The sequence below is a fragment of the Stegodyphus dumicola genome, chromosome 10 (assembly GCF_044657685.1).
Source record: "Stegodyphus dumicola isolate Sdum_Otavi_A_Nest chromosome 10, ASM4465768v1".
NCBI classification, from domain to species: Eukaryota; Metazoa; Arthropoda; class Arachnida; order Araneae; family Eresidae; genus Stegodyphus; species Stegodyphus dumicola.
The window spans coordinates 10955820-10973768 of NC_140777.1; the positions used below are offsets into that span (position 1 = coordinate 10955820).

At 29.7% G+C, this 17949-nt stretch overlaps 1 protein-coding gene across 1 annotated transcript in view; it reads left to right on the top strand.

The window, feature by feature from the left end:
* The window catches only part of PIG-T (phosphatidylinositol glycan anchor biosynthesis class T), a 58071-nt gene extending 44839 nt beyond the window's left edge, over nt 1–13232 (top strand). The window contains exons 7-11 of the mRNA XM_085824622.1: nt 753–978; nt 7302–7454; nt 7570–7807; nt 11321–11473; nt 13016–13232. Of these exons, the coding sequence (XP_085680748.1) occupies nt 753–978; nt 7302–7454; nt 7570–7807; nt 11321–11473; nt 13016–13151 (906 nt within the window). The 3' untranslated portion in view covers nt 13152–13232. The remainder of the gene's footprint in view (nt 1–752; nt 979–7301; nt 7455–7569; nt 7808–11320; nt 11474–13015) is intronic.
* The last annotated feature ends 4717 nt before the right edge of the window (nt 13233–17949 follow it).

Genomic DNA, 17949 nt, shown 5'->3' on the forward strand with positions numbered 1-17949 from the left:
ATCGCACATGTATAATTCGGGTTTCTTTTTAAAGGAAAGGGTGCACTTTATACGATGAATATATCTAAAAATTTTTAAAAATGTAATTTGAAATTATAAGTATGCATTTTACACTGGTGTGTGCTGTATGCTGAAATATATGGATATGTTTTTAGTTGTATTTATATTTATTAGTTAAATTAAATTCCTGTTTTGAAAGATATTTTTTCCTCATTGTTTAATGTTATCATTCCGCTGATGTTTCCAAAATAACAGTGGACAGACATGATTATATTGAGTGCCACCTAATGTATAGAAGTTGGTCACCCTGGATGTAGAGCACTTGTGGGATTAACTAGGAAGAAAGATATCTACTGCTTTTCTACTTTTAAGATCATTATCAATAAAGAATGAAATGTATAGGATTTTTTTTTTAACTTTCAACTGGAGGGAATTATATCTGTAAATGCCAGACTGTAATGAAAAGTTACTGTGTTTAGTTACTGCTTCAGTTTTATCGTTACACTTGTCGAAGATGTTCTGCTTGAATTTTAAAAAAAAATTAAGGTTTTCAAAAATAGTTCTAAAAACATTCCAAAATGCTTTGATATTTACTTATAAAAGATGTATTAAAACTGTTAGTTTAAGTTTATATTTAAAATTAAAATTAAATAATTCAAATTATAGTCAGTTAGAAGTAATTAACGTTCATAGCAATGATTTTCATCACTGTCATCAAAACTGTTTCACCACTAATATAATAGTCTTTTTAGACAGGAGTTCCTTTCGTTTTAAATACAGAGGTATCAGAAATAATCAGGGAGAATGTGGAACTTGGACATGAATCATCATCTAAAGAAGAAACTGTTTTTGCTGTTTACGATTTAAAAGAAATCTTTAAACATTCGAGGCATGTGAACATTGGAGCCACATACAAAGGTGTTCATATTTACGGCATGGTATTTCCTCCAGTTCTCTATGTGGATCGCAAAATATCAGGTAATGTTAAAAAAAAAAAAAGTTTGGTATAGATTTTTCAGCTTTTTATTTTTTGTACTATGTCTTATCTGCTTTAAATTTCTTTTGCTACTTTTGGCAAGCAATGTGTTAACCCTTTGCGGGTTAGGAAGATATTTCATATATTTAACTATGAGGTTTTAAATTGCAGTAAACTATTTCATTCTAAGGAATGGCTGAATTTTGTTATTAAGCTTAATGTACAATTGATGATAAAAATCATAATTCTTAAATATTAAATCATTTATTTTTTTGCATTAAATTTCATTTAAATTTATTAATTTTAAATTTGCTTTTTATGAATAGAGAATGTTTGTTAAATTCAAATATTTTTATATTAATATATTTTTGTTCGTTGAAGCTTGCTTACTTTAATTATTGATATAAATAAAACATACTGATTGTTGCATTATTGTAAAATAAAATGTCGTCTTTCTGATGACAACAAAGATATTTTTTAATCTCTAATTTCATTCTAACATTATATACTTCGAGCAAAAAATGTTCCATAAAAACTGATAAAATAATAAAGAAAAAAAAAAATTGAAAGCTCACAGATTTTATATTATGCCCAAAGTTTTTTTTTAATGTTTTGTATGTTGCCTTTATTAATTAAATATGTTCTTCGCACTTAAATTATAAAATTCAATTCCACAGCAATAGCGCAAAATATTTAAAATGAGCTTATCTGTAGGGTTTCCGATACACAGTCTTGTGCGCTGGAGATAAAATTTTTTTTTTCGTACAGTGTTGCCAGTGCTCGTTTTGAAATCATTGAGTTTCTTAATCAAAAACTCATAAATGCTTTACAAAATTTGGAATTGTTTTATTATCTATTTTATAATAGATAATAAAACAAATTCAAAATTTGAGCTTCGAGATGCCTCTATTTGGGTGGAGACATATGTTGTTCAAAATTTAATGGCTCTAGGTACCGTTGTTTTATAATAAGCAATAAAAAAAAGACAAGAAATATTTTGTATTTGGAAAATTGTGAAATGAAAAATATATTTTATCAGATACAGTGGGAAAATAATGCCACTATGTTGATGCACAAACAGTGATATTTGCAGTTAAAAAATGCATTTGTATCGTACATCTAAAGTAAAACTGCTTTGGCTATGCATACTTTTGATCAATTTTCTGAAGTAAATTCCTTTGGCCTTATATATGGGGCAATTGCCCATTAAGGATTTTAATTGTGTTCTCAGTAAAAATAAACAGATTTGAATTATATAAGGATTTCTGCAAAAGGAATCAAGGTTTTATTGTTGTGTAATGTCAATGTCAGTGCATGAATGCAGCTAAGTTTTTAGGTCAACTCGATGTTTCACTAGTACTAAAATTTTGCTTATAAAAACTTGCCTTAAATGTAATTGCTGAGTGTTGGAAGTTTTTTTTTTTTTTTTTCCTTTCTTTAAGAGAAATGCCACATTTTGTGGTGCTGTGGAATGTTTTTGAATGCTGCAGACAGCATGATGATAAATTTGTATAGTATATTGTATCTGAAAAGGATATGGTTATTCAGTTATTTGGATCTAAATGAGATCCACTATGCAAACAAAACATGATTATATTTTATATGACATTAACATAATTACAGAAGCAAGTGGAAAAATATTTTAATGCTGGAACAGATTATAGTTTTCTTCAAACAAGTTTATATGATACTTAAAAGTATTTAAAAGTCCTTAGGTTTTTTTTGGAACATGTGACCATTGGAGTAATATTGGAGAACATGTGACCATTGGAGTAGTATTGGAGCCACATGTAAAACTGAGTATGCTATGCATACTTTTGACTTCAGAATATTGGTCAAAAGTATGCATAGCAAAAGCAGTTTTACTTTAGAAGATGTATGACACAAATACAGTTTTTGTAAGTGATTTTGGTTCTTAAAAGTCCTTGTCCTCAATTTTACTCATCTGACATTTCTGTTTGTTTTTTTACTCCTGCCATGTTTGAGTGGGAATTAACATTTTGGAGAAATATTTTTTGTACGAGTTCTTTTATTATGTGGTGCTAAATTTCGCGACTTATTGACATTTTGGTGCTTTCAAAATCAGTTTCTATACAAATTTTATTATTATTATTGACAATTGATAAATGTCATAAAAATAACGATAACAGATTAAAATTATATTTAAGAAAAAACTGCTTCTGCCATATTTTAAACTGGCATTACTTTCCATTTTGGTGACTTATATATAATAAATATTTTGATTCTGAAAAACAAGATAAAAAATACTACAGAGCACAGTTTCTGAAACACTTCTTATGAAAAACAAAGATGTTATTGTAATTATTTAAAAATAGGTTTCATTTTTTAAAAATATTTTGTCATGTTTAGAGTTTTCAGTGTAATTGTTTCGGAATATTTAAATGTGTATCAGTTTTCTCTTGAAAATTCACTTTTCTGAAATTTTTGAAAATTCACCATTCTCTTTTCTGAATTTTTTCTCTCAAATCTTCTAGCCTTTTTGCATTTTTGAAGGATAATTTTCCTTTCTGATTTTAGAGCTTGCACCTCAGAGTGTCTAAAGGCAAGATTTATAGACCTACAATTTTCAAAACAATGTGACAAAATGAAAAGTGTCTTCATGGTATTAACACATAATAGATGTGTTTTAAGACAAATTTTAGAGCTTGCACCTCAGAGTGTCTAAAGGCAAGATTTATAGACCTACAATTTCCAAAACAATGTGACAAAATGAAAAGTGTCTTCATGGTATTAACACATAATAGATGTGTTTTAAGACAAATTTTTGATGAATTGCTTATCTTTTGGAAGAAAACTATTTGAATTTTCTCCTTATGTTTATCATCCTTTTATTTTCTTATCTTTCCACTAGACACAGGCATCAAAGAAAGCAAAGAAATTGAAAACTGACAGTTAATTAAAAGATCTATCATATGTATCACAGTGTACCATACATACCTCAATGCCAGCTCTAAATTCTAAAAATTTTGTCCTAAATTTTGTTGCTTGGTGGCTCACTAAATTCTAAAAATTTTGCCACACTGGTTTTGGCACCAGTCTGCGTATACCATTTCATATTTATTTTCAATACTCATGTTGTTAAAGAAATAAAATTAGCAGTCTCTTCTATACATTAAGTACAAGTACTTTAAAATAGGAAACATCTAAGTAAATCTGAAAATTTTAAAATGAAGAGGAAATTCATTGAAAAGACATTGGTTTTATAAAGAGAAAGAAAATTATTCCTCAAAGTTACAGTGTTGAAACATTGACAAAATAGGAGATGAATCAGATGGAGACTAGTGTGAACATTGATTTGTTTATTCGAACAAATATGGCTTGGAACTTAACACAGTAGATTGTTTGGATAAAGAGATAGAATTTCTTGTTTAAAAATAGGTGCAAAACATGTTTCAGTGTTAGGCGATGAACATTATTATTATTTTTGTTTGTTTGTTTGTTTGTTTAGATTAGCTTTAAATGAGATTTTATAATTTTGTTCAGAGTTCTTACATAGATGTTTAAAGATTTTGCAATAGCTCTTTTGGGGGCTGGATTTTCCTTTAAAACATGAGATGTGTCTTTGGATTTAATGAGGGCTGTACGTATCTTTGTTGGGTGTGCAGTTTTTGCCTTTTTTCCTGTCAGATGTGAAGTTTGGTGTTTCTTTCCTTTCATATTAATTCTGTCACTTATTTTGTGTGTAGAAATATTAAAACCGTGCTTTTCAGATCTTTCTTTATTAATTGAATAAGAGCATGCCTCTTCCGACAGCGCAAAAATATAGCCTTCGATCCATTGTTTATTTTTCAGCGACATTTTGAAGAAAAGATTTTTAATGCTGTGGACGATAATTAAACCATATTCCAATTGGATGCCAGTCACGTTTGTATTTTAAAATTAACATTTAAATTCAAGGAGAAAATCAAAATCGGTACAAAAATGTGTAAACACCTTCTGTACTATGGAGTAAAATGTTTGTCAAGTTCCATTGGTTTAAACTTTTCAGCGTGGAAGAACTGTCTGCAGATTTAAAACATGACCTTTCTTCTTGAAACTGAGGTTTTTCTATGAACTTGTCACAGGCATCGCACATTTTTTGACAGGATCTAGTTTTCTCTGAACTATATATAGGTATTGTTCTTATTGGATTATCCAGGGTCATTTATTCTGGCACAAAGAATCATGGTGTGAAAGGTACAGTAGCCCAGGTCATATTTTGAAACTTCCTAATTTAGTGTAATTACAGTAATTTATTTCTATTATGTTGTCAGTTTTTTATAGCCATTCCAATAAATTTTTTTTAGTCCAAAGGAGCATTTTGCCCAGAAGGACTATTAATTTTGTTTTGGCATTTTGCATCGATTCACGTTAAGCGTTGTTTTACTTTTCAAATTGTTGCCACCCAATATTATCACCCTGTATTATATTTAAAGAAATTAAATAATGAAGAATCTGCATGAATGTATGTGTTTCTCACGTTGTCATAAAACAATAGTAAACAAATTTGAATAACGTAATCTTTCATAGAATATGGGCATGTGGAAGCCTAATTTAAATTTGAAATTTGTTTTATTACCAATTTCATATTTCGTAACACTTCAGTGAATTTTTGATTAACAAAATGATTTCAAAGCAAGCAATGGCAACACTGTACAGGGGGGGGACATTTTTATCTCCAGCGTGCGATACTCTGTATCGGAAATTCTAAAGATATGCTCGTTTTAAAATAGTTTTGCGATATTGTGGTTGAACTGAAGTTTATGGTTTGAGTACGTAGGACATGATATTTAATAAATAAAAGTAACACACAAAACATTAATTAAATGCCCCTTTGGACATAATATAAAATCTGAAACCTTTAAGATTTTTGTGATTTTTGCTTTTATTTATTTATTTATTTATTTATTTTATTTTTATTTTTATTTATTTATTTTTTATTTTTTTATTTTTTTTTTTTTTTTTTTTTTTTTTTGTTGTTGTTGTGTGTGTGTGTGTGTGTGTGTGTGTGTGTGTGTGTGTGTGTGTGAGAGAGAGAGAGAGAGAGAGCTCAGATTTGTACTCCAAGATTGATTTAATCTCTTACTTTTCAATCTTGTTGAGCAGCCTTTCTTATTTCAATAATTTCACAAATACTTGTGAGAAAATATGAAAGTTTAAAATATTTTACAAATCTCTGATTATTTGTTTAAGAGTGTTGTCAAATGACTTAGAGCTGCATCAAATATTATTAATTTTTAATTTTATTTTGTATTCTTATAATTTTCCAACTCATGATGTGTAGGAAAAACTTATTTTCTACAAATTTTAAATTTATTATATCTTTGTGTTAAAGCATAGAATAAAATGTATCCTAAATAATAGCTTTTTTAATGCCTTGTACAAATTTTAGCACTTCTTGGAAAACTAAGTATTCATGTTATTTTGAACCGATCACTGTTTTAAACCCTCATCTGTAAAGAAATCAGTAAGGATATGATTTACTGACTTTAAAATTAAAATTTTGGAATTTCACAATCTGAGTCGAACGAGAATTCCATTTTATCGCAGTGAGCTTTTTAAATAGATTTTATAGCTTTAATTATTTTTTAAATAAATTTTATAGCTTTTTAAAACTCATTTTCTTTTATTTCAACATCAAAACATGGAGCTGAGCTTTGAAAATTAAGAAGAAAAGAGTAATTATTTTTTAATCTGCAGCTATAATTTTTATTTAATTCTGATACAATAGATTTAAGAAACTATGACTTTAAATTAAAATTACATGTATGATATTCAAACTGTTGCCACCAAATATTATCACCATGTATTATATTTAAATAAACTAAATAATGAAGAATCTGCATGAATGTTTCTCGCATTATGAAAAAGCAACAGTATCTAGAGTCATCCAGTTTTGAGTAATGTTGTCCCTCAACCGAACGTAGAAACTCAGAAGCCCGAAATTTAAATTTCAAATTTTTAAAACTTAAACGAAATTTTGATTAACAAACTGAAGGTGACCAATGGCAACTTTGTATGGGGGGAATTATTAGCAGCTTGCTAATAATGCTGTGTATCGGAAATTTAAAAAAAAATATGCTCTTTTAAAGTTATTTTATGATACTGCTGTATATTTTTTGTAATAATTTTATGGTTAAAGTGTGAAGAACATGATATTTAATAAATAAAGGTAAGACACAAAGCGTTACAAAAAATGCCCTTTTGGGCGTAATATAAAATCTGAAAGCTTTAAGATTTTCTTCCCCCCCCCTTTTTTTTCCAATTTATTTATTACTTGAATTTAAGAACAGCATATTTAAAAAAATATGTTTATGTATTTCAGGTTATGGGCAAGAACAAGGTGGCATTCGCTGTACTTTCTTCAACAATCATGTGAAAGCTCTTAAAATCATATATTTTGATACAATACCATGGTATTTAAGAGTATATAGTCATACATTAACTGTGAAAAATAATGATAAAAGCATTACACCAGGTAAAACTTTACATTTGCTGTAATATAATTTTTTTAAAAAGAATATATCTGCTTGATATACAAGAATTATGCATACTTGCGGTATTTTTTTAACTAAAAACTGCTAATCATTTAGATTTCTTCCATTATCAACCTGCTCAAGATCGTAAACATCCACACCATCTAGAGTTAGTTTTAACTCTTCCACCAAAATCAAATACTGAAATGAGTGTTGATTTCAATTTTGCATTTTTGAAGTGGACCGAATATCCTCCTGATGCAAACCATGGTTTCTATGCTGGATCTGCTATCATCAGTACATTGTTAGACTCAAACAGGAATATATCAGGATTTCCCATCAAGAAGTTTATAAGGTAATTTTTTTACTTTTAAATTTCTAAAATTAATGATATTTTACAAAATCAAACACTTTTTAAAATTTTGTAATTGTAATACTTTTTTTTTAACGGATTTTTTTAGAATAGTAAGAGTATGCCAATGTAGAGGTAATTTCATTTAATGCATTTTATATAATGTTCAAAACACAAGTTTACTTATATAGTATATATCTATATACTTATATGTATTACTTATATAATACATCAAATTGATATATTTTTTTAAATTTGTTTATTGTAAATAAAAAGTTATAGCAGAGGAAAATTCATGTTAATGCATTTGAAATAAACCTTTTGAAAAGTAAAAGTGGAAAGTTCATTATCTAGCTGAAAGGTTTTCTATTCGTCGTTGTTACATCTGCATTAAAGAAGGGTAGTTTATTATCAAATTTTGTTATCAAATGATAACTTTTCTTTCTTTCTGTTTTTTTTAATAAAATAAAAATTTTAGCATGTGATCTGATAAACAGTTGAGAGGCAAATCTAAAATAATTCATTTTATAGAGTTTTAAAACTTTAAACTTAAAATTATGAATAATTATCAAGCAATATTTGAATCTTGCATTACAAAGAATGGGCAAAAACCTAATTTGGTGAGAATTAGTGTAATTAACTTAACAAGAGAACTAGAGCAGAGATTAGAATGTTTGAAAAAGGTGACTATACATTTATTTACTTAAATGTATTTGTTTTAAAGTTATACTTAAAGTTTGCAGACCTTCTTAACCCTCTCGCTGTATAATTTTCTATCAAAATAGGTTAAAAAATTGTGTGTTTTTTAGTACATATTTCAAATATGCATATATTTTAGAGTTAAGATATACAAAATGTTTTTTGTAAAAACAGTTTTTTTTTTTTTTCCAATTTATAATTAAATCATGAAAAATGGTTGTCGAAAACGTGAAGTTGAAGAAAATTTTGAAAATTAATCTTGGGTAAACTGTAATTTATTTTCTCAAATAGAAAGGTAAAACATATATACTAATGAAAGTATACAAAATATGTGCAAAACATTTATTATAAATGAAGTTTAGTATGATAAAATTTGAAACATTACTCAAAGCAAAGTCTTGCCTCACAATCTTTGCACCAAATTTGTGTTTCTTTGCGAATTTTCTTTGTTTGTTTTCAGTTTTTTTAGCAACAAACAGCACACTGTCTACGAGGCTCTTTCTTGACAGGATTGGGGGTATATGGCTAGCAAAATGCTGAGCAGTTACAGTTGAACTACATCTGCCAGCAAAAATACTGGAATTCTCTTCTGAATGCTTAGCTCAATAATTTCCTCTAGAAGCATTATATTTTGCAGTGAGTTATCCTTCTTATAAAGGATATAAGCATTCCACAGTAATTGCCAAGAAAAAGAAATAAAGCAGGTGCTGGTGGAATAGTTTGCGTAACAATTTTGCACCACTGTTGAATGCTTTGAATAGGATTTGAATCTTCAGATTCATCATTATCCACAGAGGAATCTGAGAAATTCTCATCAATTTTGTTATAACTATCTTCAGTATACTTGAAGTCAGAGTCAGAACTGCTCTTAGTGTCAGAAATAGCGTCAAGAATGTAGGTTATATCACTCGGAAAACACTTCGTGCCAGACGTCTTTGAGCTTCGAAAAGAGTGCGCAAAATGCTTGTATATTTTGCAGAAATATGGACAACTAATGTCATCTGTTTAATCAAGATCTGAATAAACAGACATCACAGAGAAGCCGAAATAAAAGCAGGAATGGGAAAGTTACACGGTTAAATAGCCAGAAAAAAGATGCATCCTGCAGAAATTGCGGGTTGCGCAAATTTTGTTACTTCTACATTACTCTTGAGGTACAAAGTGAGAGGGTTAACTCTTTCTGGCACGCTACCTTTTAAAGTCGGAGTTTTGATTTTAAGAAAAGGTAGGCAGTCTAATTAGGCCCAGAGGAGTACACAAGTAAAATTTTGTGAAGATGGCACTTATCGTTTTAATTTTGTGTGTGCCCAAAGTGGCACACTGATTGAATAGTGCTTTGAAAAGAGTGCTGAAATAAGCATTGTTGTCAATGAACTGATCGATGAGATGCGGAGAAACAAAGAATACAGACTCTCAGTTGTCCTAGATTATCAGTGAGTCGGGTTTGGGCACACCTGGGGTTCGCCGTTTGATTTTAGGCAAGATTTTAAGGTAAAAATTTAAAACTAATATAGAATAAGGAGATTAGCATACAGCCAACATAGAAACATATAAAATAACATAGAAATAAATAACATAGAAACATAGAAATAATAATAAAATAACATAGAAATTTCTTTTCAAACAATTCCTTTTATACCCTAAAAAAATCTGGAAGATTTCTTTGAAAAATGAGGGTCTTAAAAAAACTAAACATGGCTGTGTCCAGGCCAGCAGATTGTGCCACAAAGGGTTAAAATAATGTGCTGAGTTTTGTGAAAGTAACTTCATAGTATAGAACGATTGAATAACATTAAGTGTTATATAAGATCTGGTAGAATAAAAAATCTGTTTACTAAAGTGTTTGCTGTTTTTAATAAAGTAAAAGCAGTGTGAGATTTATTTCAAGTTGTGTTTCTTTTGACTGAAGTAAAGGGGCCAGTTATAAATTAAGTGATGAATACTATTATATATTAAAATACCAAAACAAGCTATTCATTTTTAAGCCATTCTGTAACTTAATTCTGAAGTTTTTTTAATTTAAACTAGTAACTGGCATTAGAAAAATAACTTAAATCAGTGCATTAATTCTTAAGAGTATCCGATAGTATTTGGTTTATAAAATGCTGTAAAGTTTGTGCAACTGTGACCAGAAAAATGCAAAAAATAATGAAAGTTAACTAGAAAATGCATCTTGCAACTAGCAGTTTCAATTTGTTGAGAATATTTATTTAACAGCTAGACATTTATTGGCAAATATTCATGAGGAAATACAGCTAAAAGTTTGGTCATTTAGCTGCATCATCACTGTGAACATTGTCTAAAGTGGTGTACCCACAAGAAGGGGGGGGGAGTACGAACAATTTTAATAGGGAGTTAAAATGCCACATGGGTTACATGGAAGTCAACCCAAACCCTTGGTTTTGGACTAGTGGTTAATTTCCACTAACCACTGTGCCTTCTAGGATAGCAGTTTTGTGAGAATTTGAGATTAGCTTTCAAGGTGGCCTCTTTAAAAATGTACTCTTTTAGTTATCAGATTTACTCTGGCACACATAGAACATGTATAAAGTTAATATTTGCAGCATATTTTCCCTTGAAATAATAATGGGAATTGTTTTTTAATATGAGATTGTTTCGAAGAAGTTTGCCATATTTTGTACTGAAAAATTATTTTTCAATTCAACATATGCAAACTTAAAAGAATTTTTACAATATAAAAAGTTTTGAGATTATTTCATTATAAAGTTAAAAAATTTGTGTTTTTCAAAAGGATCAAAGGATTTTCAGATGTGCTTTCTATTGTAATTGAGTTGAATTATTTTTTTCATTTCTTAGACAAGGATCTGGTAGATTTTTGAGGTTCCACACACAAATCCTACTTGTTTCTTTACCAACTCCTGATTTTAGTATGCCATATAATGTCATTTGCCTAACTTGCACTGTTGTTGCATTAGCTTTTGGGCCAATACATAATATTACCACAAAAAGGTTAGTATGAATTGTAAAATTTTATTATATTAATTTATATGAATATTTGTATAGTATGGATTACTTAAAAATTAGAGCTTATTTATCATTGTTAGATTAAGAGAAAAAAATTATTTTACTTTTAATTGAAAGGTAATTAAAATAGTACTAAGAAGAAATTGAAATTTCCAATTAGAGTTTTTTTATTTTTCATTTTCCATTTGAAACTCTCTTATTTTTCTAACAGTGGAAGCAGTTGTAAAATTTATTACAAATAAAAGAACTTTTGGAATTTATTCTAATTTTCTTCAGAAAATTTTATTAAATTGCCAACTATTATATATTTATCTGTAAAATTGTTCTTGGAACTGGAATTTTTTTCAAAGAAGCAAATCCTTATTAGTTTGTATTTAATTTTTATGCAGTATAGTATAAAAAATGGCTTTGGGTGTGTGCTTAGATTCACCCTGTTTCAACATTTTGCTGTGGTTCATTGCGCATAGCTGTAACTGATATATCCTGGATCATTTACCTGCCAATCATTTGATAGTTGACATATCAGGAGAATGGCTAGGCCAAGGCAGCAGTACAAGCTAGTAGGCAATGAAGAACTGTTGAATGCTACATGCAGTTTTGTAAATTGAAACTTATAACAAACAAATGCAAAACTTGAAAGTTAGGGAGGATCAATGATTTCAAAACTTCAGAGATGTTGCAGTGGCTTTTGAGTGTGTTGCCATTACATGTTAGGGAAGTGTCAGAATAAAATCCAGTAGTGTTCTATATCATAACTTCAGGTGAGAGAACAGTAAAATAGTGCAGCAATAATGATGTCTGCTACTGAGTGCCTCCAGACTTGGATGCAACCATTGTAGTGGTATAATCAGAATTGAGAACTATATAAAATGTGTTTTTTATTTGTCCATATTCAGCATTCATTATGCCATGTGTAGCCACATATGTCTGTGAAGTAAAGCCAGTAATTAAAATTAAGTTTAAAAACATTGCATTGAACATTTGATTAAATTATTTTAATCAAAAAAGCAATTATTTTAGTTTACTATTAAAATTTGGACATTATAGTAGCCGGAACCAATAAAATTATGCTAAGGTTACTCATTAAAAATCGTGTTTTTTCTTTTTATAGTAATTGTTTTAGGACATATAAGGGGCTAGTGTTGAAAATAATTAAAAGGTGAGGCCTTCGTAGCAGGTTATGTAAATTAGTCTTTGGACATGCCTTCCATAACAAGCAAAAACGCCCCGAGTCAATTCAAAGGTATGATTGGGCTTTGCATGGAGGCATCTTTTGAAATAACTCCTGAGTATTTCTTATTACCACATATTTGACCTGTTTATTGACAGTCCTCTTGTTTGTGATTTGATTGTTTATTGTATTTTCTGTTTGAATGTTAGATTTGATCAGACATCAGATTTTCTTGTTCTGTATTTTAACAAAATTTCTTTACAATTTTCATTTTCATGTTCCTACTTACAGGTTATATAGTATTCTTTATTTTCATATTACAAATATGATGCTTATTTTCTTTTTTTATTTTACAGTTTACTTCCTCTTGATGAAAATAAAGATAATACTTTAGTGAAAAAATTAAAAAATAGAATTAAAAGGTGGTGGAACTCTAAGGACGATAAACAGTCTCCAGATGTTCCCAAAGAGGACTCTAAAATGTCACAGTAAGATATAAAAGATGAATTTTTCTGTAAATGTATTTGTAAATATAACTTTCATGAATAATAAATTTCTATTTTTTGCATATTCTATCGCTTCTGAGTTTATGGTGAATAACGTATCAGTTATTCTTAATTAAAATAGCACTAAATGTAATCTTTTGGCCAATGAGTTTCATTAACAAAATCTATTTTTAGCATATGAAAAGAAATTTTTGTTGAATTTTTCCTCATCAACATTTTTGTAATGTTAGCATAAAAGGTTTCCATACTCTTGTTATTCAATTACTAAGTTTAGAAATCATAGCATGAGTTATTACTGAAGATGTTGTCATGTATTGATAAACATGCAGTGATGAAAGCAAAATATAATAAATAATGACTCGCCAGATCGGCGTCAGGGATATGAAATAGGTGAATGTTTCGGTTTGAAATGTATGCCAAGAGATACTCAGCTACGGAGCCAAATTATTAATCTCACAAATTTATGCTTACATGATTGTTTTTCTATAACGAGGTATTTTATTTAGTGCCTAAGTGAAATTAAGAATTGGTATTTTTAAGGGAAAATCTCCACATGTTTTATTGTGGAATAAGAAATCGAATGCGCATGCATCAATTTATTAAAAAAAAAAAAAAAAGTAAACATTAATTTAAAAAAAAAAGTTTGTGGCTTTGAGGTCCGGATTTTAGATCATTCCGGATTATGGACGTCTGGATTCAGACTGATTAGGGAATTTACAATTTTGGAACATATTATTTGCCTAACCTTTAGTAGATAAATAAATTAAGAGTTGCATTAAAAAAAAAATGTAAACATAAAGTTAGAATTAAAACATTTATTATTCATATTACTTTCTGATTTGATCCTGTGCTGATTTCCAATATATAAAATTTCCAAATTAATTTTTATTGGTATTTGATGTTACAACGAAAGACATTTTTTATATTACAATTTATTAAAAAGCAATTACAAATCATAATATAAAAGTGATTTTTCAAAGAATCTTCTTTCTGCTTGCCTTCTTAAAGGCATCTGATCTTTCAGAAATAAAGGGATATCTAAGGAGTCTAATTGTTACAAATGCTAAATAAAATTGTAAAGGGACACCATACATTAACTAAAGTAATAGATTATATAATTAGATGAATCTAAAAAGATTTATTTGATTACATCTGGGCTTTATAGTATAGATCATGTCAGGAATTGTCTTATTTTATTCTTATGAAATTAACACACAAATGGGAAAGCTCTGTGAAAATATAACTGGACTAGCATAAAATACACAAACACATCTTAATTTAAAACACAGGTATATCGGCAGGTCGACTTACTAGAACGGTGAAACGTAGCACCGACTTGTGTACACACAATAAGTCCATGGACTAGATAACACAAAATAACAGATAAGTGTATAAAAAGCTGGTTGCGGGCATCTAATTCGTATCTCTGAATGACAGAATTTGTATCTATGAGACGAAAGAACATACACGGCAAGTCTTCGAAAGCTATTTCGACGATACATGTGATTAAGATAAACTTGAATTATTCAGCTTAAGATATGAAAAGAAAATTATCCTGGCACAACCATGAAAATTACTTGAAACAAATTTCTTTAAAATTAATTTCATCCGGGATAATAGGTAGACACGATATTTATCGTGAAATAAAATCACTGGAATAATGAGAATGTTTCTGGTAAAGTACTTTTCTTTTCTGTTAAAAAAATCATAAATATGTCAAAGAAACAGGAATCCTGGAAAATATGTGCAGCACATTAGCATAAACTGCAGCACATTCTAATTTAAAGGAGGAAAAGTAAGGTAAGATTCTGAGAGGAAAATATTACAATGATCTCATAATTTTCAGCTAGAAAATCAGCAGATATGATTTTTAATCTCTAGTGATGAGTCTCACTATCTGGGATGATTACTCGACTAAAATGTTATTTGATGATTTGATTTGCAAATTCAATCAAAATGTAGCAATAATAGCTTTGCCTTAAATGCTGTTTAAGAACAAGACTAAGTAATACATTTGCTTAGTCTAAGTTCATTTAACTGAAAGGCACTGAATCGAGTACTATGTAAAGAAATGAAATTACAAGATAGAGGGGAAGTATGTACAAAATTATAACAGTAACATTATGAAACAACAAACAGAGTGCATCCATGGTTGCTTTTAAGACCAGTTTTTAAGAAGTTTTTAAGATAGTTGATAGAGCAGGCAGCAACAGTTCTTTTGGAGATGGACACTCACCCATATTACAGACTGCTTCCGCAGGTTTTCCAGCCTTTCAGAGCTAGAGCTTCAGGAGTGGATGGTGATCACTTCTCGTCCACCTTCAGGAAACAAAATGACTTTTTCTAGACCTTCGATGAGCACTTCGATGAATTCCATATCAGTTACTGCTAAGAAAGATCTCACAGAAGTTAGATATGTTATACACATTCATCAAAATGCCAAGTAGCTTGTACCAGAAGCTAAATGTAATAGACAATTAGTTTAAATCAAACTTTTCAATATTAATAAATAAGTACCCACAATACAACGGAATGCAAATATTCATTTTAACAGTAAGTTTCCCGGTTATTTAGACACTTACAGAAGGTGTTTGCACAATTTCAGAACATTTTTGGGGTAATGTTTAAAATGTAAAGTATATTTTTAAATGCATATAGCTGATAGCCTTTTTTCTTGACTCTACATCTGCATCATGATTTTCATGGTAGGAAGCTTTTTCATAAAATTTGTAAAGGTTCTATGACTGCCACTTCTTTTCATAGTCCAATCAGTTATGGTGCGTTTGCATTTAGAAAAGCTCTTTTCAAGAGAAGAGGCGCAATAATCCATAGGGGAAATGTCAGAGGATTTTGCAGAAATACATTGAATGTCAGAGGATTTTGCAGAAATACATTGAAGTTTCTAAACATAGTTTTTTTTTTTTTTTTTTTTTTTGTGAAATGCATAGAGTTGGTGGCAACATAGTGTTTAGGGTGTTGAAAATGTAGTCTCGTACCTAAGATCAGATAACCTCCGGCGTGGCCTTTGGACACAAATGATGAGTGATATAGGACGAGGCCGCCTGGTGGCTAACAGAGGTAAACGGGCATTTATTTCCTACCCTCCCCTTATCTAGAGGAATCAACTCCTTGGAGTTGCAAAAGGCTACCTCAAGTGTTAATTGCGAACTGCACTCACAAAAGGCCATCGAACACAGATGGATTTAATCACAGGCTGAACCTTAACTAGATTGATTTTTACACCGGTAAAGTTACATTCATTGCCCGATGCCAGTGCAATGTTCTTTATATGTATTGCTAGCACTGATACGTGTAATAATAATATTTTCATTTTTTGATAATTTCACTTGAAGGTAAATTTTAATATTAATTTTAATCATAATGTAACAGCAGCACATGAATGATTTCTAAGAACACAGAAATGACTGGATAGGAGTGCATGTGAGAAGAGAATAAATTGAAACTAAATGAAAGGATACAATTTTCTTCTTCCACTTTCATCTTCGGTGGCCCAGTAAGTTGATAATAACCAATTGAGCTTCTACAAATTTGCGTTTTATAACTTTGTTTAATTTCACGGGCGTGTGCATATATCTTCGTCCCTCTGAAAAACATACAATAAAATTTTTAGCAACTAAAATCATGATCAATATACTTTCTAATGGTTAGGGCAATTTTGTTTCGATCCTTCTTCCCTCTTTATATATGGTCTGATACCTATATGTTACCGTAGCTGTATTCAGCCCTATACGTAAATGTAACCGTACGTGCCTTCCAGCACTTCCGAGAAATCGAGGCACTGGAAATTTCTCTCGGCCCACGGGTGGGGAGGTACATAAGATATACGTATATGTACAGGAGATAGTACACGTTCCCAGTTTAGTTCAGGGTCAAGTTCGGACTATTGAGCAATCTTGGTGGGAATTTAGCATTTTAAATGTGCTTTGCATAGCATTGTGTTTAAATTTTGTGGCTCTATAGGTTCCATAGACCTCTTATATACTAGACCGAGCATCATTCAAAACTGGGTGAAAAAGTGGCACAGAAATGAGCTACAGGAGTTTGGGCATGAAATGGAACTGACTCCAGACTTTGGTGTACTTTTCGCCACGGGTGACGATTTTTTTCCCCTTCGTTTCTCTCAGTTCGAAATGCAACCTTAGAAAGATGTCATTTCGCAGAAGCTGCCGTTGAATTTGTAGAAGAGGTTAAATCAATAAACACCAGACAAAATTAATAATTTCCTTAAAATTGGACACTATATTTTAAAATGTAACAGGATAGTTTTCTTGCTGTAGAATAACATTTTGTAATATAATGTCCATCGGCATCTGCAAAATTAAAAATAAAATAAAAAAAACTGGAGAGAACAAACTAAATTTATAAAAATCTGAAATAAATAAATACAAAAATTTCAGTGATGGATTCAAATGTCATGGCTCTTCAATTCGATTCTTGACGAATTTAGTATCGTAAAGTATAAATTTTATACAAGAAAAACTTTTTATTGTAATTAACTCCAAGTTAACTATAAGTTTAAGGAATTTTATTTCAATCACAATGTATATATTATACTGAGTATAACTAAACTTGCACTTTCCAAATAAATAACATCTAATGACATCTAATCATAATTACATATAATTTTCTTTATAACACAGTAAATGCATAAAAATAATTAATTAAAAATAAATAATTAGTACATTACATAGACACTAAAAAATCAGAGGCAATAAAGCTACAAGTGAAGCCCAGAAAAGGAGTATGTACATTGTGTTCACAGT